The sequence below is a fragment of the Camelus ferus genome, chromosome 15 (genome assembly GCF_009834535.1).
Source record: "Camelus ferus isolate YT-003-E chromosome 15, BCGSAC_Cfer_1.0, whole genome shotgun sequence".
Classification (NCBI taxonomy): domain Eukaryota; kingdom Metazoa; phylum Chordata; class Mammalia; order Artiodactyla; family Camelidae; genus Camelus; species Camelus ferus.
This window is the reverse complement of record NC_045710.1, coordinates 26054761-26079384: the sequence shown is the minus strand read 5'-3', so window position 1 is coordinate 26079384 and position 24624 is coordinate 26054761. Positions and strand designations below refer to the sequence as shown.

Below are 24624 nucleotides of genomic sequence, written 5' to 3'. Positions count from 1 at the left end.
TGTCTTTTTAAACGTTTTACTTACTAGGAAGCAAGCACAGGACGACAACACTGTTTGAATTAGTGTCTTAAATTCTACCTTCCCCAGGCAAACAAAGACACTTTACAATACAAGGGACAATCCCCCTAAGCAGCTTGGCAGGGAGTCAGTCCAGCTTTACACCTTTTCTTTTTTGGGAGAGAGATTCTGAAATACACAACCACCCCACCTACAATGAATATCGTCCTATTATTACGTAAGGTAACAAGACCTTCAAGGGGCCGTGCTGCATGGAAATAGAAAAACAGTAAGGCACTCAAATATTTTAATTTTACAAACATTTTTTTAAAAAAATAAATAATCACAAATATAACAAAACCCAGATACTCATTCCTAACTAGGAACCTCTTTGGTCAGTTCTTCCCCCTCAGCAAAATGGAGATGAAAATTTCCTCTCCCACAACCATCAAAGGCCTCAGTAAGACACTTTCTGTTGACGGGTAAAATTTCCTCAATTCCATGATGCAAATGTTTCCATATGTCTGCATTTCTGAAAGAGGAATGCATCACACAATAGATGGATAGTCCCCAAACACTATATTAAATAAAATGTTCTAGAATCCAGGGACTTTATTTCTCTTGTGGTCATAAAAATCTGTCTCCTCAGAAGGTAGGATATTTTTTTTTTCAGTGAAAATTTCCCCGGCCTTGTTTCTCATAGCAGATAAAGAAGCACCAAAAATGCAGTGGTCCTGATAACTAAACCCAGGGCCTATAAGAGAGAAATTTTTGTAATTATCTTTGTGCCAAGGGACTCAGCTGCACTGCCTGCATTCCAATGCCAGCTCCTCAAAGGGCTGACTCTATACGGCTCCTGTAAAACTACAGTTAACCCACCTGTAAAGTGGTAACAATAGTAACACCGAGGATGGCGGCGTCGGCGGAGTGACAGGGGTCCCTCCGGGCGGGAGCCGGCAGCAGTGGTGGCAGCGGTATCGCCGCCCTAACTCACCGCGCCTCTTTTCCAGCCTGCGATGTCACCGTGAAAACGAGGCAGTGGCGGCCACCGAGAAAGAAGTGGCCTGGCCTGGTAACTGCCAGAACCCCCTCAACAATCTGCAGCCTGGCAAAAAGAAACCTGACAGAGGCGGTGATCACGTTCCCTTTGGCCGATCCTGGTCCCTGGAGCGCCAAGAAAGAGCCAACGTTTTCCATTTCCGCCGCCCTCAGCAGCCTTGCTTGGTGGACAAGCTCTAGTGGCCTTCGTCCTCCCCTTAGAGGTGTCAGGGCTTAGCCCCAGCCTCCATCTTCGTCTCTCAGGATGGCGAGCAGCAGCGGCTCCAAGGCCGAATTCATTGTTGGAGGGAAATATAAACTGGTATGGAAGATCGGGTCTGGCTCCTTCGGGGACATTTACCTGGCAATCAACATCACCAATGGCGAGGAAGTGGCAGTGAAGCTAGAATCTCAGAAGGCCAGGCAACCCCAGTTGCTGTATGAGAGCAAACTCTACAAGATTCTTCAAGGTGGGGTCTCGGCATCCCCCACATACAGTGGTATGGTCAGGAAAAAGACTACAATGTGCTAGTCATGGATCTTCTTAGACCCAGCCTCGAAGACCTCTTCAATTTCTGTTCAAGAAGGTTCACAATGAAAACTGTACTTATGTTAGCTGACCAGATGATCAGTAGAATTGAATATGTGCATACAAAGAATTTTATACATGGAGACATTAAACCAGATAACTTCCTAATGGGTACTGGGCGTCACTGTAATAAGTTATTCCTTACTGATTTTGGTTTAGCCAAAAAGTACAGAGACAACAGGACTAGGCAACACATACCTTTCAGAGAAGATAAAAATCTCACTGGCACTGCTCGATATGCTAGCATCAATGCACATCTTGGTACTGAACAGAAATGCTGAGATGACATGGAGTCATTAGGCTATGTTTTGATGTATTTTAATAGAACCAGCCTGCCATGGCAAGGACTAAAGGCTGCAACAAAGAAGCAAAAATATGAAAAAGTTAGCGAAAAGAAGATGTCCACACCTGCTGAAATTTTATGTAAGGGGTTTCCTGCAGAATTTGCCAAGTACTTAAACTATTGTCGTGGGCTGCGCTTTGAAGAAGCCCCAGATTACATGTACCTGAGGCAGCTATTCCGCATTCTTTTCAGGACCCTGAACCACCAACATGAATACACATTTGACTGGACAATGTTAAAGCAGAAAGCAGCACAGCAGGCAGCCTCTTCAAGTGGGCAGGGTCAGCAGGCCCAAACCCCCAAGGTTTCTAAGCATGAATTGAGGAACAGAAGGAGCAGAGCAGATGAGCGGAGCAGCATTTGTTTCTCCCCAAATCTAGAAATTTTAGTTCATATGTACGGTAGCCAGTGGTTGTGGACAACCATTTACTTGGTGTAAAGAACTTAATTTCAGTATAAACTGGCTCTGGGCGGCATTGGTGATGCTGTGTCCCGAGTTGCAGCTGCTGTAATTGTGAATATTAACTGAGATAGTGAAACATGGTGTCCAGTTTTCTATTGCATTTTTTCAAGTGGAAAAGTAAACTAAATGGTTGACACACAAATTGGTGGAGAAATTGTGCATATGCCAATTTTTTGTTAAAATCTTTTGTTTTGAACTATACTGCTTTGAGATCTCCTTTCAGAAGAATGGCATGAACAGTCTTCAGCCACAGTTGTGATGGTTGTAAATGCTAACAATTGTGCGTTCTTAGGGTTTGTCCTTCCTGGGGTTTGCAAGTTGTTCACTTAAAACATTCTTAAAATGGTTGGCTTCTTGTCTGCAAGCCAGCTGATATGGTAGCAACCAAAGATTCCAGTGTTTGAGCATATGAAAGACTCTGCCTGCTTACCTGTGCTAGAAATAACAGCATCTAAAGTGAAGACTTAAGAAAAATTTAGTGACTACTAGATTATCCTTAGGACTCTGCATTAACTCTATAATGTTCTTGGTATTAAAAAAAAGCATATTTGTCACAGAAATTTAGTTAACATCTTACAACTGAACATGTATGTATGTTGCTTAGATAAATGTAATCACTGTAAATATCTATATGATCTGGGATTTTGCTTTTATTTTGAAATGGGAGCTTTCTTGTTTATAAGTTCATTAAAAACTAAAAACTGTTTCTGTAAAAAAAAATAGTAACACCGATCTCATAGGGCTTTTATGAAGTTACATTAAATCATCCACGTAATGTTACCAACTTGGCAGGATGTCTGCTACAAATAAGTGATCCACAACCTTGGCTACTATTTTAACTGATACATGAATGGCTGTAGCAGCTAGGTAACCATGCACAGTTAGGAGTTAACTTCTTCACTGTTAGCATTAGTTTAGAGAAAGGTAAACATAGGTTTTTAAAAACTGTGCTCATAGGGCTGGTGGGAAAAAAAATGGAGGAGGAGTAAGGAGAATGACGTGGAGAAGAGAATGGGAGAAAGAAGGAAAAAGCTCACAGATGTTTATGGAAACTCAACTTAAGAAGAGGCCAAAGAGAGTACATTTTGACTCAGAAAGTGCACTAGATAGGATATAGGCAAAACTGCTGTAACAAAGGGACTGCAAAAGTCCAGAGGCTGCAACAAGATAGACCATTGGAGGCTTTCACACAGCGTTCAGGAGGTTTGGTATATGTGGGGTGGGTGACAGGAGGGCAACTCATTGAGTGAGCCAGGTTTCCTCTATCTTGTTGGTCTAGCATCCCCTGGAGTACTGCTTTTTGGTCTGGCTGGCCAGCATCATGTCTGTCCTCCAAGTGTGGGAAAGGGGATAGAGAAAAATAGAGAACAATCAACTTCTTGTGTTGTGTCATGACGATGATTTTGCACATGCTACTTCTGCTTACCTCCCACTAGCCCCAGAGCCACACGAAGCTGCAAAGAAGGCAGGGATCGTAGCCCAATTTACTCAAAGGGAAAAGAAGAGAGTGGCTGCTGGGGAAAGACTGTGTCGCAGAGAGTGAGCATCTCACTCCAGAGACCTTAAATCAGCAGGGCAGGAACTCAGAGGACAGGAGACACCACTGCATTGTGTTCTCCCCATGACAAAGCATCTCCTTTCTAGGAACCATACAACCCTATAGTATAGGAAGGGCAGCTATCATTATTCTCATTTTACATATACCTTGGAAGGTATATTATGAGCTCAAAATAACACAAATACATCCACCACATTATACATCACCAAAAAGACCAAAAAGTCTACAAATAATACATACTGGAGAGGGGGTGGAGAAAAGGGAACCCTCCTGTACTGTTGGTGGGAATGTTAATTGGTGCAACCACTATGGAGAAAAGTATGAAGTTTCCCTAAAAAACTGAAAAAAGAGTTACCATTTGATCCAGCAGTCCCACTAATGGGCACATATCCAGAAAAGATAAAAACTCTAATTCGAAACGATTCATGCATCCTAATGTTCATAGCAGCACTATTTACAATAGCCAAGACATGGAAGCAACCTTAATGGCCATCAACAGATGACTGGATAAAGAAGTTGTGGTATACACAATGGAATATTACTCAGCCATAAAAATGAATGAAATAATGCCATTTGCAGCAACATGGATAGGCCTAGAGATTATCATACTAAGTGAAGTAAGTCAGATACACAAAGGCAAATATCATATATGTGGAATCTAAAATATGATACAAATAAATTTATTTACAAAACAGAAAGAGACTCACAGATATAAAAAACAAACTTATGGTTACCAAAAGGGAAAGGCGGGGGGAGGGATAAATTAAGAGTTTTGGATTAACATAAAATAAATAAACAACAAGGACCTACTGTACAGCACAGCGAACTATATTCAATACCTTGTAGTAACCTTTAATGGAAAAGAATATGAAAAAGATTGTATATACATATATGTACACACACATACATACATATATATATATATATCTGAATCACTTTGCTGTACACCTGAAACTAACACAAATCAACTATACTTCAATTGAAAAAACCATACAACTAGTAAGTGGTAGAGCTGAGATTTAAACTCAGGTCCGCAGACTTCTAAGTCTACTGAGGCAGTAAATGACAGTTATGAGCCTGGTGCCTAGGACTGCTTCCACATCCCGGGTTCTTTTCCACGTCACTAAATCACCTCGCAATTCCATTGCTTCCTTGTCACGGAAGGGGACCAGGTTTTGACACCCCAAAATATGCCACTTAGGCACGAGGATTATTTTGAGCTAAAGGCAATATAAAAAATCCAGCAGATTCAGAGAAAGCTTTTTACTTCCCCCTTCAACTGCCTAAATTCTGATTGGAAAGAAGGGTTTTACCAGGAAGAGACCTATTACCAGAGATACACTTTTACTTAAAAAACTTATCTGCATAACACAGCAACCCTAGTTTTCCAAACATCTCCTCTACCTACCTGTGAGTGGCTTTCCCTTCCTTAACATCCCCAAAACCCTACCCCTTTCCTAAACTCAGGATGTTATATAAACTTCAATTACCTGGTGGCCTTTGAGTCTGCATATTATAATGGAGTCCCCGTTAACTACATAATTTTGTTTTTCCCCCTGTTGATCATATATTAATTTAATTATTAGACCAGCCAAAGAATCTAGAAAGGAAGAAGGGACAGTTTTTCCACCCCTACATCACACTTTGGAGGATGTATGTGCAAAACTATCAACCAAGGAGAGAGATTTCATCAGTAAATTGCTTTTAGCTAATAGGAAAATTATATACCTGATTCAATTAAATACCTATGTGTTAGATATTTAAGATCTATTATCATCAAAAAAAAAAAAAGATTATCGTCTATTAAGAGATTCTACTCTGACTTTCCTTGGGAGGATTGCCTGTGATGGTAATATAATCCAGCCATTGGGGTAACGTTCCCTGATCCCCAGCCTGTTCTGCACCTGTGGTGTGCCTTTTCTCAGAGGTAGGTATGCAAAAAGCTGGAGATGGGGGTGGATGAGAATTAAGTTATTTCTTTCTCATGTGAATGGGAGGAGCGCTTTATTCCACTTTCTGAGAAACTCCATTAAAAGCCACCACTGCCCCTGGGCCACGGAGCAGGTTCATTAGCAGGGAGTCAGCATGACTGCTAACTCCAAATTTATTGACTACATTGATGAAGCTTTGGAAAAATCCAAAGAAACGGCACTATCTCATTTGTTTTTTACCTATCAGGGGATTCCTTACCCGAGTACCATGTGCACCTCAGAGACTTTTCAAGCCTTGGACGCCTTGAAGCCAGAAGCGATGACATAGTGCTAGCATCTTATCCGAAGTGTGGTAAATAACAAATTCTTTACTACAAGGGCACTTTTTCATAGTGAATAGGTGGGGCAGGTGCAAGGCGAAGGTGGAAGGAGGGCAGTTCACCTCTGCACTAAGCCAGCCAGAAATCCGTGAGGATGGCCAAGATGGGTCAGAATAGAGCTTGTAAAATCAGTGACTAGAACTGCCAGATTGAGAAATGCCAGTGTCTGAGGGAGGAGGTCCGTGTGAAAAGAACATGATAGCTGATGGGTGTAGAAGTTGATGCATGGTGGGGCTAGCAAACAAAAGTAGGATGTAGGAAAGTCCAGCTGCCACAGAGCATTGAGAGTAGTCAAGATTTTAATCTTGATTTTTGACCAAAGACAAGCACAGCCACATCTATTCACTTCTATGATTTCCATGTAATAGATTATTTTTTAGGATCAAATACCAATTCTCAAGTTTCCCAGTCCAGTTTTACAACGTCCTTCATCAGTGGAGAATAAGACATTAGGAATCTAAATTACTCTATTTTACATAATCTACTTTTGATACTTCAGAACTGTTATTTCATCTCTATTAATGCCAACTCTATTTCATATTTTTCTTTTTCTTAATCAATGCTGTATTTTTATAAAATCAAAATTATATACTCCTATAGAAAATGCTTATTAATTTAAGGTAAAATAACACATGGTATATAATAAACGATCATGTCTATAGCATAATATTGTTCTATTAGGAAGATATTCTAGATTCAAAAAGATGCACTGCCTCTTGTTAAAGGAGAAATTTGAGAAAAGAGGTAAATTTGATTTTTATACTAACGTTAAGTAAAAGCTATTTTCCATAAAACTCTGCTTTTTTCCATAGCCCAAGTTATTCTGAATGCAGAAGAACCAACTGTACACATCAGGGAATAGTTGTAGATTTTCATCTTTATGACATTTATGCCAAAGTAGCATGCCTTTGTTATACCAAAACTCCTTAATTACTTTTGATTCTCTGATTTTTCGTATAGGTTCCAATTGGATTCTCCATATTATTAGTGAATTAATATTTGCTGATTCTAAAAAAAAGTATGAATATCCAGAGTTCCCAGTTCTTGAATGTGGGGACCCAGAAAAATATCAGGTTGGTACAAAACAGCCTTTAAATTTACAGTAAATGCTCATAGAAAGGTTTCTTCCCTCTGGACAATTTTTTTAGTTTTGAGTTCAGAAAATACAACACAGATACATATGCAATTTATTGTGTGCTTACCATGTAATCCCAGCACTTTTCAAGAATTATCTCCTTTTACTGCAAAATAATATTATCACCATTTTACAGATAATTAAATTATAAGAGTATGTGTGAAGGTTATAACAGGTCATCCATCCTACCTTTTATTACTTGCCTTACCACATGTTAAAACTCACCTTATCAATATAACTAACTGGGGCTTGGATGTCACCCAGGATGTTGGGCTCCACGACAGGGAAGGCAAGGACAGGGTGAGAGGAAGGATCTGCCTCAGGACTTCAGTGCTTGGACAGAACAGGCGAGAGGAGGACCACTCCCTCCACACCTAGACACACCAGAAATGCATCTGGGACTGTATTCAAGGGGGAACAACAGTCTCCATGAAACTTTCAGACTTGTTCACCACCAAGACTGCCAACAGGCAGACAGAAGAACTGTTACTAAAAAAGTCACTTAGGGAGTTAGGAAACAGTATCTGAAAAGAGACCGAGACACTTGGCATGATGACAAATACAAACTTAAAAGTTGGATCCTAGGTAAAAGAAAACTCATTTCCATGGATTGGGACAAAGCAACAGAAAAATGCATTGTAAATGAGGTGTTCAAGGACTTGGGAGTAGGGTAGGGAGTTAAGTGTTGACCCCTGGCTCTGGTTGGCTGCAACCTCAGAAGGCATCAGAGCATCAGAGAACAGCCACATTAGGGCCTGGAGGTCATAAGTACAGCAGAGGTAGGCTTGACCAGGACCGGCTCAGGACGAGTGCACAAGAGTTTTAAGAGGCTTTTACCTAGGTAAGAAATGGACAGGCTAATGAACAGCCTCATTGATTTCTGCTATCCAGGCCACTGGATAACTTTTTCTCTAAAGAGTGTTTAGCATCACCTTTAAAGATAATGCTAACATTTATCTAGCTTTCCAATTCCTCTTTTAATAATGTGTTACCCTGTGGGTCACAGGTGATCTTACCTGTTGTTACTCACCTTACCAAGATAACCACTATTATTTTATTTGCCTGTGTTGTCACCCATCAGAGATAAACAGGTTTCCCTTATGATTGGAACCGGGTTTGGTATGCTGGCTTATACATTTTTACGTTGTTTATATGATTGTTTCTCCATTTTGATTTCCAAACAAAGCTTTATAATACAAACCATTTGTAAGGAGGGAACTTCCTGGGATATTGCTTACTGACACTGGGAAGAATTTTTATTCCTGACTAAGATTTTGACATGCCAAGACCTGACTCTGAGCTTGAGCACCCAGTACTCTTGGAACCTCTCCTTCACCTCATGGAAACTTGGTGCTCCTGCTCCTTGACCAGGTTTCTTTCTGTTTCACCAAGTACTTCAGTGTGAAGGTAAAACAAAGCCCTGCTTCTGTCTTCGGGTGCTTGCATTCTAAATCTTAGCTCTAATTATTAAATAAAAAGTTGGGCTTTCCAGCCTTGGTAAAAAGATCCAGATGATTTTTAAAGCCAAGGGATTCTTCTAGAAGCATCTAAATTAGCATTAAAATGTTCTACAAGGTGAGTGAAACATAGGATTCTAGCTCCAGGGTTCTGGAAATGTTTTAACTCGGTATAGTATTTTGGGTTTTGAATTCTTTTGATATCTATAATGTATCAAAAATGTTTTTTTCTCTTTGGGTATTTTTAAAGGCACATTTTGTATTTTAAATGCTATTTTATCATACACAAAAATACTTTTCTATGCAATATGCCTTTTATTTTAAAATGGAAATCAGTGAGAAGATGAGCATCACTTATTCATTTTACAGAAAAAATTTCTAAAATACACGTATTTTCTCAAGATATATCTATATCTAGTCTCTACATTGCTTAGAGTTTCGCTATATCACACATTTTCACGAACATACTGTTTGTTTATCTAGCTTTGTTATAATGAACTTCCATTTTCCCCCTGGATATTTTTTTAATCCTTCTAGGAACTTTGCCATTTCTCACATGTCTTTAAGTGATCTTTGGCTTTTCAGTTTAGTAGAAACGGCACTCCTATCACTTAATCTGAAAATTACCATCTGTGTGATTTTGCACAAAGTACTTAAAACCTCAAAGCCTATTTTTAATCTCTAAAATGGGGGTTACAATATTTACCTGAGAAGATTGTTGTGAATGAATGTAAAAGCACTTCCAAAGCTAAAATTGTAATTCGATGTAAATCAAGTATCATGATTACTAATCAATCACCACTTGGACCCATAGCATTGATTTTTTTTTAACATTTTTTTAACATTTTTTATTGATTTATAATCATTTTACAATGTTGTGTCAAATTCCAGTGTTCAGCACAATTTTTCAGTCATACATGGACATATACACACTCATTGTCACATTTTTTTCTCTGTTAGTTACCATAACGTTTTGTGTAAATTTCCCTGTGCTATACAGTATAATCTTGTATATCTATTCTACAATTTTGAAATCCCTTCCCACCCTCCGCCCCCCTGGCAAACACAAGTCTGTATTCTCTGTCTATGAGTCTATTTCTGTCCTCTATTTATGCTTTGTTTTTGTTTGTTTGTTTGTTTGTTTGTTTTTTAGATTCCACATATGAGTGATCTCATATGGTATTTTTCTTTCTCTTTCTGGCTTACTTCACTTAGAATGACATTCTCCAGGAGCATCCATGTTGCTGCAAATGGCATTATGTTGTCAGTTTTTATGGCTGAGTAGTATTCCATTGTATAAATATACCACTTCTTCTTTATCCAGTCACCTGTTGATGGACATTTAGGCTGTTTCCATGTTTTGGCTATTGTAAATAGTGCTGCTATGAATACTGGGGTGCAGGTGTCATCCTGAAGTAGGGTTCCTTCTGGATACAAGCCCAGGAGTCGGATTCCTGGGTCATACGGTAAGTCTATTCCTAGTCTTTTGAGGAATCTCCATACTGTTTTCCATAGTGGCTGCACCAAACTGCATTCCCACCAGCAGTGTAGGAGGGTTCCCCTTTCTCCACAGCCTCTCCAGCATTTGTCATTTGTGGATTTTTGAATGACGGCCATTCTGACTGGTGTGAGGTGATACCTCATTGTAGTTTTGATTTGCATTTCTCTGATAATTAGTGATATTGAGCATTTTTTCATGTGCCTTTTGATCATTTATATGTCTTCCTTGGAGAACTGCTTGTTTAGGTCTTCTGCCCATTTTTGGATTGGGTTGTTTATTTTTTTCTTATTGAGTCGTATGAGCTGCTTATATATTCTGGAGATCAAACCTTTGTCGGTTTCATTTGCAAAAATTTTCTCCCATTCCGTAGGTTGTCTTCTTGTTTTACTTATGGTTTCCTTTGCTGTGCAGAAGCTTGTATGTTTCATTAGGTCCCATTTGTTTATTCTTGCCTTTATTTCTACTAGGAGGAAATTTTTGAAATGTATGTCAGATAATGTTTTGCCTATGTTTTCCTCTAGGAGGTTTATTGTATCTTGTCTTATGTTTAAGTCTTTGATCCATTCTGAGTTGATTTTTGTATATGGTGTAAGGGAGTGTTCTAGCTTCATTGTTTTACATGCTGCTGTCCAGTTTTCCCAACACCATTTGCTGAAGAGACTGTCTTTATTCCATTGTATTTTCTTGCCTCCTTTGTCGAAGATTAGTTGACCAAAAGTTTGTGGGTTCATTTCTGGGCTCTCTATTCTGTTCCATTGGTCTTCATGTCTGTTTTTGTACCAATACCATGCTGTCTTGATGACTGCAGCTCTATAGTATTGTCTGAAGTCTGGGAGAGTTATTCCTCCAGCCTCTTTCTTTCTCTTCAGTAATGCTTTGGCAATTCTAGGTCTTTGATGGTTCCATATAAATTTTATTATGATTTGTTCTAGTTCTGTGAAATATGTCCTGGGTAATTGGATAGGGATTGCATTAAATCTGTAGAGTGCCTTGGGCAGTGTGACCATTTTAACAATATTGATTCTTCCAATCCAAGAGCATGGGATATCTTTCCATTTTTTAAAGTCTTCTTTAATTTCCTTCATCAATGGTTTATAGTTCTCTGTGTATAATTCTTTCACCTCCTTGGTTAGATTTATTCCCAGATATTTTATTACTTTGGGTGCTATTTTAAAGGGGATTGTTTCTTTACTTTCTTTTTCTGTTGATTCATCATTAGTGTAAAGAAATGCAACTAATTTTTGAACGTTAATTTTGTAACCTGCTACCTTGCTGAATTCTTCAAGCCCTAGTAGTTTTTGTGTGGACCTTTTAGGATTTTCTATATATAGTAACATGTCGTCGGCATATAGTGACACTTTTACCATAGCATTGATTTTAATGTTTTTCAAAGTCATTTTTTGCTCCTTTGCTTGAGTTGGGAATCTCCGCTAAATTTTTACAGAACACTTGGCTAAATGTCTGAATATCATTTTATCATTTGAAATGATGTGACCAAGCAGTGAGTGACCTCTACAAGCATGGAAATGAGTTTTTGAAGCTTTTACCCCTGACATAACATGTACTTGAGATAAAATCCTTCACCATAGCAGATTAAACAGGTAACTTCATTTTTTAATGAAGTTAATTTTTTAAATTACCAGTAGAAGTAGATTACAAAAAAAAAATCAACCATAGATTCCTTATGACAAGAATTTCTTCTGTAAATTATTTCTCAGATATTTAAGTGACTCTGGGCACTTTCAGGTTCTGTTGGGATATTTGATTGTGTGGAGTTTTATTGGTTAAAAAAAAAAGATCTAGATGTTAAACATGGACTTGGAGGAGCTATAAAGACGTGAACATTTCTGTTAATGACTTTGAATGAAGAAAAGATCTGCATTAAGTGAAAGAGTAGATTGAAAATTTTGAGCTTCTTGAAGAAAATGAATTTGGTATGGTTGTGAAAAATGAAAAAGACCAAAAAAAAAAAAAAAAAGATTATGCAGTGGGAAGAAGGAAGTTCAAAAAGAAGTTATAAATTACTTATGATTCACAATTCCTCATTCCCACAAAGTAAGAAAATAGAAATAAAAACTGGAGGAGAATGTAGAAAAGGAGAAGATACAGTAACAATAATGATTTAAACTGACATTCAGGTATTAAACTTAGGAGTAATTCACTATACACACACACAACATGTATGCTTTCACCTTATTGTATATATTTTTAAGAGAATGAAACAGTTACCATCGCCAAGGATTTTGGCAACTCACCTCCATTATGACAAATTACCCAGGTCCATCTTCAAGAATAAAGCCAAGGTGAGTGTGTCCTTTCCTACTGGTATTTCAGTCTGTAGTTTTAAAAGTATAAATATTGGCTTTCTGAGGTTGAGATTGCTACTCAGCACAGAATTTTAATAAATGATGTGTGCAATTTGGTGTTTCTTTTGTTGCTGTTCATTTCTTCAGATGTATTTGTTACATTTGCATTCAAATCAAATGCATTTTCAGCCAAGATAGAAAACATATACATAGAGTGGAACCTACTTCAAAATCTGTTTTTAGAGTGAATAGATTTCAGCATTAGGATATTTAGAGTGTTTAACAAAAGGATACAACCCAGGAAAATGAGCAAAAATTGTTCCTTCAGTTCTTTCTGGTGAGCACTATTTACCTGAGGTCCAAAACTATTTTATTTCTGAATTTCACATGCAATATCAAACTTCATATCAAGCATACCTAAGTATAGGTGCTTTGGCTGCTCTTATCATTCATTTGAAAATCTTGTTTCATTAACCAGTTTTGATCAATTTTCATAATTAGTAGTTTTGACCCAATCCTTTTTTTGTTTTCTGTCACCTCGTTTCCTCTCCATTCTTTATTCTCCGTCTCCAGAGGAAACAATCAGAATTAATTAAAATAAAATTTTAAACTCCTGAGCTCCACAAACAAGGAGGACAGTGCAGTAACAGCAAAGAAAAATAAAGGAAGAAAACAGTTAAGATAACTACACTGGTAAGAGGAAGGAGGGGAAATAACAGAGGAAGGAAGAATAGGAAGTGGAGGCTTAGAATTAGCAGCCTCCCTGGTACAAGAATTCTAGGAGCAGAATTGGAAAATGCCTTGAAGGTTGCCTGCTCTAAGCCCCATTAGGTGTTTGAATGCTGCCAAGTGGCTGTCTGGACCACTCCACACCTCCAATTGTAAGAGAATCCTCTATCCCCTCTGCCAGCTGCAGACAGCTCTGTAAAATGGTTTTTCTTTACACTGAGAATCTCCCAAATCAGAAATATCACTTTAACCTATAATTTCCCGAGTTTAATACAGTTCAGTAGAATCACAAATCTCAGTGACTCTTTTTTTCTCCCTTAATTATTCCATAAGACACAGAGCTAAAGTAATGTAGAAAGCATTTAGATTTGGAGCATGCAGGCTTCTGAACAAAGCTTTACATTTGCAAGAACAGCAGGGCAAGAGAAAAGGGACAGCCAAGGTAGCAGGCTGGTGCTAAGCATCTGTCCACACACCCCAGCCTGCTGGCCCTCACCATTCAAATTTATGTCTGTAAAATTATAAATTGCTATGAGCCAGGGCAACTACTGAGTGCTAATCACAGCAGCAAATATAAGACCCTAAGTGACAAGGATCTGCTGTCTTTGGATTGGGGCAGAGGTGAGTTTTAGAGCTGAACAAAGGCACAGACGCAACCCACTCATCTCTATTCCACTGTCTCCTGTTAGCGTTAGTTCACGTCTTTAGACTGACGAGGTATTTTGGGATCTTGATTCCCTCTCAGTGTCATGTCATCTACAAACTTGATAAATACAGCTTCTACATCTTTCCCTAAAATCACTCATTAAAACGTCGACAGTGGTCTAGGCAGGACAGTGGAAATGCCAGTAAAACCCCCCGGGCAGGTTTACATTAGGGATTCAGCCTCCTATGTATCTGAATACTCAAGTCAGGTTTACACGCCTAACTGCTTCCGCTTCCAGCTTAACCTCCTTCCACTTTGCAGAGGAAGTCAGAAGCAACAAATCTACTAAGTTAGAAACTATGTTCAAGGAAAACCTGGCATCAGTCAGAAGCGACTTGTTCTTAGAGAACCCATGTTGCCCTGTGGTGGTTGCTAGTTCCTCTTTTATGTGACCCCCCAAATCATCCATTTAGCCAATTTCAAAAACTTCTCCCAAATGGAGGTTGCGTTCACAAATCTGCAAAACCCAGACCTTGCACCTTTCGGAAAGGGGAGGGATGGCTGCCTGTTTTAAGCCTTCTGAACTCCTGTGCATTATCTCCACTTTCTCAGAGCTCACTAAGAGTGCTCAATACTAGTCTCCAGTTCCCTCAGTTCTTGAAAAGGAGATCTTCAGGCCAGAGGTGGCAGACCCACTTGGAGCAGCCAGGTGGTCTACTCGGTTCTCTTGGGTTTCAATTTGCTTTTTTTTTTTTCAAATTGAAGTATAGTTGACTTACAGCATCGTTTTAGTTCAGGTTGTCAGTTTGCTCTTTACACTCCCCCCCCCCCCACACTTTTCATTCAGGAAAGTGAATCCATGCCTCCTCAGAGCAGACAGATGCAACATGGGAAGCCAGAGGTTCTGCTTTCTCCGCATCACCCATCACACCTGAAGCCTGCCCTTCTCTGTTCTTCTCCCACCAAACTCTAAACATTATTTTTGTTGTCCTTAAAGTTGCTTGCAATTTGTGCTTTTGGGAGGAGGGTTAACTTTTCAGATCACGCTCTTGTGAACTTGCTCTTTCCTCCTTCTCACATTGCCCACAGACAACTTTTTACTGTCTAAACTCATAAGCGTAAGTTCTCTGCAGTAACGTCAGTTTTCTTTTTCTTCTTTTCTTCTCCTTTCTTCCCAGACTTCCCCATCTGCCACCTCCTGTTCCTCAATTTCTTTCTTTCTCTCTACACTAATCAAGTTAGGTGGTCTACAATACGGCATAATGCTCATCCTTTCACTCTTCCAAAGTACAAAACTTAAACCTAAACAACTTAATTTTCTCTCCTTAGATATTGGTGGTATTTCGAAATCCTAAAGACACAGCAGTATCTTTTTTCCATTTCCATAATGATGTCCCTGATATTCCAAGCTATGGCTCTTGGGATGAATTCTTCAGACAGTTCATGAAAGGACAAGGTATGGCTGTTGGTAAAAGAATCCTTCTCACGTCAACAGATGATCGCATAAACACAGAAACTCAAATGTGTTTTAGGATAAAGAAAGAAAGGAGATTAAGGTAGATCCGGGAATCAGAAAGTTACGAAGTTTTCTGTGCATCAAACGATACATTACTATTTTAAAAAATAATTTGGACAATTCATACGTTGACTATGAGTATTAAATAACCATTGAACAAAGGACAAACAAAAAAGCCTGTAACAGATTCATGTACAAAAGCATTTCTAGTTATCGTCCCATAAGCCTCAGTATAACACAATGATAAAAACCAAAAAATACCACGACAATGGGCAACTACACTGAAGATACTTGTTTGCCAGAAAGGAAATAAGTTTTTGTTACACCGTGTTGATGTTTTACCTTTGGTTATTGATAACTATAATTTTATAAGTGCCTACAAATATACATACATACTTCATTCAAGACTGTAACAAACTATGAATAAGGCAGTATTTACCAGCAGAAAATTTAAATCATTTGCCAATGGTCCCAATGCTTGTAAGTGGCAGGGACTCTACTTCCATGGGTAGAGTGACCAGAAATTAATAAGTGCCTCCTTTCACAGTGGCTCTGTTGAGTCTTTATGGTGTGGTACATGGAAGAATTAATGCCAAATGACTCTAGAGAAGAAGTTGTTACCAAGTCCCTCTAAAAGGACGGACCACTTTTAAAGTTGATCAGCACAGCAATGCCATACCATCCCACATGCATGGACACTGGATACAACACTGAGTCCTTAACAAAGGTTAAATATGGGGACTGGAATGTAAGGGAGATAAATGCATGCATACAAGGTGCTTACGAAGCACTGGTAAGAAAGCTTTGGTTTGTCTAGTAGCTATTCACTAAGACTGAATGGAGGCAGTTAAAGCAAGTCTGAAACGTTACCCCATTAATAACATAAGAGAACACTCAATGATGAGAAATCCATCATCATTGGTTCAGCAGCCCAGTGATGTCGGGCCTGCACCTCTGACATTCCTTTGGCCTCTCCTTCATGCTTTTTGCAACATTCTCTCAACTTGGCTATTGTCCCTCTGAGCATCACCTTCACATCATGAGGAAGTCTCATCAAGACAGCAACAGTTTGCACGAAACCTTCCAGCAGACCCCTGCTTGTGTCTCACTGGCCAGAATCATGTCATATGACCAATCAGAGTCCTAAGGGAGGCAAAAAAGTAGAAAACAGACTTCTCTGATTGGCTTAGACCCAATTAATCAGAGTTTGGTTAGCAACAAAGAAAGGGGTGTATTGGATATTGGGTAGGAAACCTACAATATTTTCCACAATAAATAAGGTATGTAGAAACTGCCTGGCTCAAAGCAACGGCTTCATGATAATGATGTTGATGATAATAACTGTGACAATATTATTATTATTATTATTATTATTATTATTATTATTATTATTATTATTATCATTATTATTATTATCATTATTATTATTAATGGTACAATATTAGCTAACATTTATTGAGTGAGAACTATTAATCAGGCACTGTTTTAAGCATCTGACATGTGTTAATTCACTTAAAACTCATAATAACCCCATTTTACAGATGAGGAAACTAAGGTACAAAGAGGTTTAGGGAGTTTCTCAAAGTCACACAGCGAGTAAGCAGCACAGATAACCAGGTCTAGATCTGCACTGTCCAACATGGTAGCCACTAGCCACATGTGGCAGCTGAGTATTTGAAATGTGATTAGTGCAAGTGAAAAAGCAAAATTTTAAATTTTATTTTATTTGAATTTATTTACATTTACATTTTAAAACAGAGACTCAGTTCAGTTATTGAAAACCTTTAAGTATGTTTGGCACAAGCTGAGTGTGAATTTACTTTTTCAATCATAGGTTTTATAAAGTCTAAATACACAACAAGTATTTTTAACAAAATCTTAGAATTCAAACTCAGATTTTCTGTATGTATAAAAAACCCACTGGCTTTTGTAGACTTAAAATATAAAAATTAATGTGTAATATTTCATTAATAATTACTTATGCTGATTACATGCTGAAATGGTAATATTTTTGGATCTACCGGGTAAATAAAAGAAAACATTAAAATTAATTTTACCTGTTTCTTTTTGTTTTTTTTAACGTGGCTACTAGAAAATTTAAAGTTACAGATGTGGCTTGCATGACACTCCTATTGGATAATGCTGGTCTAGAAAACACCTGTCTCATTTCTTTCTGTCATTATTTCTACCAGCTTTCACGTATTATTCACTATTTCTGAATTATTTTAGTCACCTAAATGTTCATGAATGCCTTACAGTTTTTGTGAAACCATTTTTACAACTTGCTCAGTTGTGTTACTATTTGTGAGAATAAGAAAATGAGTAGAAATCTGACAACAGGACCAGCTTTTGCCAGTTCTTTTGGAGCAGGGGTTAGTAATCTCATAAATACCCTGTTTGATCATATACACATATGTATATTTTATATTTTAGTGAACAATTAAGCACTTTATCCTCATTTTATTCTTTCTTCTATCATTTTTAACCTCAATTATTTAAAATCCCTTAAGAAGTTATTTTTTTCCCTGTGTTTTTAGTTTCTTGGGGAAGCTATTTTGATTTTGCAATTAATTGGAACAAACATCTTGATGATGAAAATGTGAAGTTCATATTATATGAAGACCTGAAAGAGGTGAGATTATGCTTACTGGTATTCTATAGCAAGATTTATTATGAACTACAACATAGAGCACTTATTCATAAAGCCTGGCTGTATGAACAAATATACTCAATTTTTAAAAAGAATGTTCTAGATACGTGGTACAGTGCTGGGGGAAAGAGACAGTGCATATGTGCTTAGGTTGTTTATTTAACAAAAATAAAATAACACTTAACAATTTATTACTAACAGTGACTCCTTTATTTTCCCCTCTATGATAGATGGTCCAAATTTAGGCATGGCAAAAACAATGAATAGGCCTCTACTGAGGTTTATTGAACATGGCTTTGGCTGTGAATTAATTTTTCCATATAGTTTTTTTAAATTATTTTTTCACATTTAATGAGTGATTGTTCAGCACAGTTCTAGGCTCTTGTGATATGTCTGTGAACTGACTAGACAAAGTTCACTGCCCTGGAGAAGTTGACATTCTAGCTGGAGTAGGTGGGGAGATAGAATGATAAACAAAAAATACAATAAAAAAATTTAAATGTATGCAATATGTGAAGACGAAGAAATGGCATAGCTGATTAAGGAAAACTAGAAATACCAGGGAGAGGGGGATTGGGATGTTGGACAAATCCCAGTATAAAATAGGGTGGTGGGCAGAAACCTCAGGGAAAGGATGTGACCTGAACAAAGATAAGAAGGAACTGAGGGAGTGAGTCAAGTAACCGAAGTAAGAGCTTTCCAGGCAGAGAGGACCAACTGCAGCAAAGGCCCTGAGGTAGGAGTGTTCCTGGAATGACTGAGGGACAGAAAGGAGCAGATGTGGCTGGGTCAGCAGGGATGAACCAGAAGGGACTAACCAACGAGGACAGATATAACAGGGTGGGGTGGGCTGGAGCATGAGGAACAGCATGGCAGGCCACTGAAATCACTCTGCCTTTCACTCTGAGCGAAATGGGAAGCCACTGTAGGATTCAAGCAGAAGAGGTGCAAAAATTGATGTGTTTTTAACAGGATCATTCTGGCTGGTGTGTGAGAATGAATTGGAGAGAAGCAAAGATAATGCAAGGAAACCCATTCGGAGGTTACTGCTCTAGCCCAGGCAAGGGAAAATGGTGGCTCAGACCAGAAGGGGCAGCGGAGGTGAAGAGAAGTGGTTGAATTCTGAATTTATGTTGAAGGAAGAGCCAACAAGATTTGCTGCTGGCTTGAAGGGGGAAAAGAGCAGTGAGAGAAAAAGAGAAGTCAAGTAAGACCCCAGTATTACTGGTCCAGGCAACTGGGAGGACTGAGTTTCACCACATGAGTAAGAGATGGCAGCAGGTGAAGCAGGACTGTGGGAAGACCAGGAGTTGGTTTTGGACATGCTAAGTTTGAGATGTTTATTAGTCACCCAAAGGTGAGAGGTCAAGTAGGCAACTGGGTATTGAAGTCTGACGGCAGAGAGTTCTGAGCTACGGATATAAATTTGGCACGTAGACAATAATTACAACCGTGAGATTACATACCTGTGTATGTAAGCATATGGATCGAGAAGAGAAGACTACCAAGAACTGAGCTCTGCAGAACCTCCTACATAAAGAGTTTGGGGAAAAGAGGAGGCTTCAGCAAAGGAGACTACAAAGGTGGCTAAGGACGAAGGAGGGAAACCAGAGTCCTGGAGCATTAACGGTCTCTGGAAAGTGTGTTCAAAGGGAAGGAAATGTATCAAATGTTCTCTAACTGAACTGAGTTTTTATAACTAGTGTCCCGTGTGATTTTTATCACAGGAAAGTATAATTAAATCCATCCCTTTTGTTTAGAGTATGTACTTACATAACATGAAAGAATATGCTGATTTAGTCTTTTCTCCTTCTAGTCTAGAATGTTTCTAAAACTTGTGCTCCATGGGATATTAATATTGTCCCAGATGTTAATACTTCTCTCCAGGGGTAGGAAGGAGGTTGCTGGTTCAAGTTGACCTGGGGACTGTTTTATTTAGCCTGCTCCTTTGGGAAATTCACATGGCACATTGGCATATTAAAGAGAGATTCTGCAGGGAAAAAAAAAGTTTACCTTTATTATCCCAAAAGTTCCAAACTTACCCGACCTTAACCCTTTACCTTTCTTTTTTTTTCTCCCAGGAAACATCTATAACCACCTTGAAATATATTAGTGTTTTGCAGAATACAGTTTAAGGAACTGTTCTAGAAGATTTATAAACCTCCATTGGTCAGCAATACTGTTGAGGGGGTTGATTATTTACAAAAGTATTAAACATGATAAAGATTCCTTCCAGTTTTTGTAATTCCAAAAATTAGACTTTCTTGATAGAATTAAACATTATCTATAAACAGGATTCAGAAGAAAACAGAATTTGAATGAGTATGTACAAATAAATTAATTTCCTCACCTGGTATAGACTGGTGCTTTTTGATAAAATGAATTACTATCTTAGATAAAACTCTAACCTGCTAATGAATGCTTATTTTCATTATCTATACCTTGACTAGTTAAACAAGAGTCATAAATGGAAACTACAAAGTGAAATTAATACAGAATATCTTACAGGGATGTTTCAAATATTTATAAAGAAGAATCAAAGTAAGTCTGAAGAGAGAGACACAGAGATGAATTAGAATTAGGCTTAACAAATCCATTCTGTCTAAGAAGCTTGTCTTCACTTAGGGTCCAATTCCTACAGAAAGAAGTTTATCTTTTAAAATTTTGTTTTCAGAATCTGGCCGCTGGAATAAAACAAATTGCTAAATTTTTGGGATTCTCTCCATCTGGGGAGCAGATTTCAAACTATCTCAGCCCAGAGTACCTTCCAGGCAATGCGAGCAAAGTCCCAGGAAACACATGGCGCCGTGGGCCCATTCCTGTTCCGCAAAGGTGAGGTTGCATTGTTTTCTGGGACATCTGTCAATCTGCACCTAACAGGCAATTCAAGCAGCTTTATCTTAAATCAGACAGGATTTTCTCCTTCTATTCCTCGACAAGAAGTCTGGACACAGATCAGAGCTGGAACTGGCAGCTGCACACTACCTTTTAGACTACTAAGCTCCTTTTACTTTTCTGCTTGTCACCTGTGATGACAGGAGAGCAGCCAGCGCTGCACCATTATAATATAGTTACAGGATTCTTTTATTAAAATAAAAAGGGAATGGCAAGAGATAGAATCACGTGTATTTGCTGAGTGGGCCCCCTTTAAAGAACTTTGTGGGAAGCCTCACCTCAGTGACTTCTTACATCTCATAGACCACTTCTCACTGTGCTGCTGGCTGGAGAATGTGATTTTTTTTTTTTAAGGTGGCTGCATTATTACCCACTTAAAGTCAAGGTTTTGTTAATAAGGAAGAAGGAAAAAATGAGTACGGGATAGGAAGCCAGCTGTCTCTGTGTACTGATAATTTTACTAAATTTCACCAAAGCATTCTAATTTCTTATGGAAATTTATGATAATACAGCTCAGGGACTGCCAGTTTTCCTTTTTATTGCATGTATAATGAAAGCTTAATGTGATTCAGAGGCAGCACATACAACAAGTATAATTTATCAGGTATCCATCATGTGTTAGACCCTTTGCTGGGCTTAAACTTTATAGCCAAAAAGATACTAAATCCTTAGTTCTACAAATGTGGGCACCAAAGCTCAGAGATATTAATTGGTCCATTGTCACAAAGCTAATAAGTGATGCCGTCAGGATAGGAACACAGGTTTACTTGACTCTACTACACTTTATCAAATGCAGACCCAATTAAAAAATGCACTGTGAATGGAGCACTGAATGCAAATCTGTCTTTAACTTGAGTCCTGACTTTAACACTTATTTTTATGCCTAATTTTTTTAGCTTTAAGAAGGGGGAAAAATAGAAATTTTAAATATATTGTCAATCAAATACTCTTCAGAATAGAAACATTCTAAAATAAACTAGTAATTTTAAAGTTTAAAAATATTTTTTAAAATATCCCTTGTAGAAAATTCAGAAAGCACATAAAGATGTGGAAAAGCATTAAAAATTACCCACCGGATGCAAGTTCAACTTTTTGGCAATTTCTTCCAGCCTTATTCTGTAATGTTTTATATAGTTGATAACATTTGTAAACAGTTGTGCTTTTTCATTCCCTTCATATGTCTAAGCATTTCCTCATGTCATTAGGCCACTTTATAAATATACATTTCAATGGCTATGTAACAAGGAACTTACAACTTTAACACAAATCATCAAAAGATTTTAAATAAAGAAGCAACTTCCTTTACTTTCATTTATTTTTATTTTTTGTTTTTTGGGGGGGTGTAATTAGGTTATGTATTTATTTATTTTAATAGAGGTACTAGGGATTGAATCCAGGATCTCATGCATGCTAAGCATGTGCTCTACCACTGAGCTACCCCCTCTTCCCTTCCTTTACTTTTAAAACGAAATAAGAAAAACATCCCAATCTCAAGCAAATATAATTATTCTTGCTATAAAATATTAATATTAAAGGAAATAAGAAAAACATCCCAATCTCAAGCAAATATAATTATTCTTGCTATAAAATATTAACTTCTCAAGGGGTATTTAAAGAATTATAAGACTTCAGAGAGGAAAAAAAAAAAGACTCTCAAAAAGTGGCATTTTTGGTCCCAGGTGTTAGGAGATGGGTGGGGATGGGAGGTCATTGAGGTCAAGGTCCCCTTAGTGATGTGGAGAAAGCGTGTCACCTACCACACCACAGAAATGGGGAAGCCCAAGTGGATATTGTTAATTTTACAAAAGAAATTACATTAGTTTTTAAGGCTGTCTAATTTTTTTCACATGTCCATTTTCACATTTCAGAGTGAAACTCTGCACTAAAAAATAGTAAAATCAAGAAGAAATATTCTAACAGGTGTCTGGGTCTACTGTTTTTTCTGTGTTGCAGGTGAAATTGGTGACTGGAAAAATTTGTTCAGTGAATCTCAGAACCAGGAAATGGCTGAAAAATTCAAAGAATGCTTAGCAGGCACTGCCCTGGGAACAAAGTTGAAGTACAATTCATATTGCCAGGGTTGATTCTAGTCAATTCAGCCTTATTTTCCTTAACAATAATCAAATTTAAATAATCAAATGACAATTTAATCAAATAATGATCATTAAATAAAGTTTAGATATAAATGAGACAAACTTAGTAATAATGAGAACATCTGAAATTTCTGAGGACAAACTTAAGTTTTGTTCCATTTTGGAGAAAAGGGTAGTTTAGCTGCCCAAAAGGGATACTATTGCTAATGCAGTATCCTGGGGTTTTAACTTCTTTCATGCTCTGAGTTCACACAAGAGCGTAAGTCGACACTATCAGAGACATACCTACATCTGTGTTTAAGCATAGATGAGACCGGCCTCCAACTGATCACAATGCTTTGTTCTCTCATAATTATTATTCTCTTTTTCACTGTGGATCAGAGCACTTGTGGTGCCTAATTCAAACTTACTCTGGGGGAAATTTAATTCCAATTCTGCACTGAAGTAAAATGAATAAATCTTATTGTAACTTGATTCAAGAAAAATCCGTTGCTCGTCTACTCTGTGTGTGTCATTGCAGCAGGCCCACTCTCAAGGGACTTTATATTTCTACTTAACACAAGCTTTACTTCAAAGCTAAAGATTAGAAATTGTGTTATTCTGGCATAAAGGCTTCCCTCCACCAGAGACCCCCAAGTAACTATGTGGAACTTACAAAAGAAGGTAGGGAATGTTCTGGGGGAAAAACCTATTAACAATTTCCTTAATATGTACACTATAGTTAGTTCTACTCTAAAGGTAAGTTCTGTACAGTTAAGAATAGAATAATTTGTAGAAAAAGATAAAATTGCTTTGAGAACAATTAATTACAGGACTACTATTTCTGGTAGTATGGTAGATTAGATGAATTGAAAACCTTTCCCTCAAAACACCGTATAGAAAGACTATATAAAAATTACTTTAGTGGCATTGCTCAGCTCCCAATAAAGTAAGCAGACTCATTAGGGACCAGTACCAAAGAGGGAACAGAGAACTGAACGAAGTAAGAATCAGAGATGACACTGAGATGCCAATGAGAAATCTGCAGTAACAAAGGCTTAGGTTTTAATGCCCAAAACCATATTATCGGTTGCAGGAATAAACAACTAAACCAAACCAACAAAACGGAACAAAATATAGCTGCCAAAATAACCTATGAATGTAAAGAAAGCTCAAACATGACAGAGGTGGCATTGCATGTCGTAGGAAGAAGTCAAATCCTTCAAAATCTGGTGCTAAGAAGATTATGAGATAGAAGAAATAAAATCAGATTCTTACTTTATATCACTCAAAAAATTAATTTCTTATAAATTAAAAAAATGTCAAAAATGATTTTTAAAACTTTAAATTTTTAGAAGCAGATACAAGATAATATTTTCATGACCAGAGTAGGGTTTATTAAACAAGAAATAAAAAAG

At 37.8% G+C, this 24624-nt stretch overlaps 2 protein-coding genes and 1 pseudogene across 3 annotated transcripts in view; 2 read left to right on the top strand and 1 right to left on the bottom strand.

Moving 5' to 3' along the window:
• Nucleotides 1–24624, bottom strand: part of CEBPZOS (CEBPZ opposite strand) — a 52340-nt gene that overhangs the window by 21909 nt on the left and 5807 nt on the right. The window lies entirely within an intron of this gene.
• Nucleotides 1258–2972, top strand: LOC102512843 (annotated as a pseudogene). Its single transcript, XR_004326232.1, has one exon. The product of XR_004326232.1 is annotated as a casein kinase I-like (transcript).
• On the top strand, nt 6074–23684 carry SULT6B1 (sulfotransferase family 6B member 1). Its single transcript, XM_006192763.3, is given in 9 exon segments — nt 6074–6218; nt 6221–6271; nt 7260–7372; nt 12606–12695; nt 15403–15529; nt 18127–18221; nt 20914–20979; nt 20981–21071; nt 23088–23684. Coding segments are annotated over 9 exon segments (909 nt in total). The 3' UTR covers nt 23219–23684.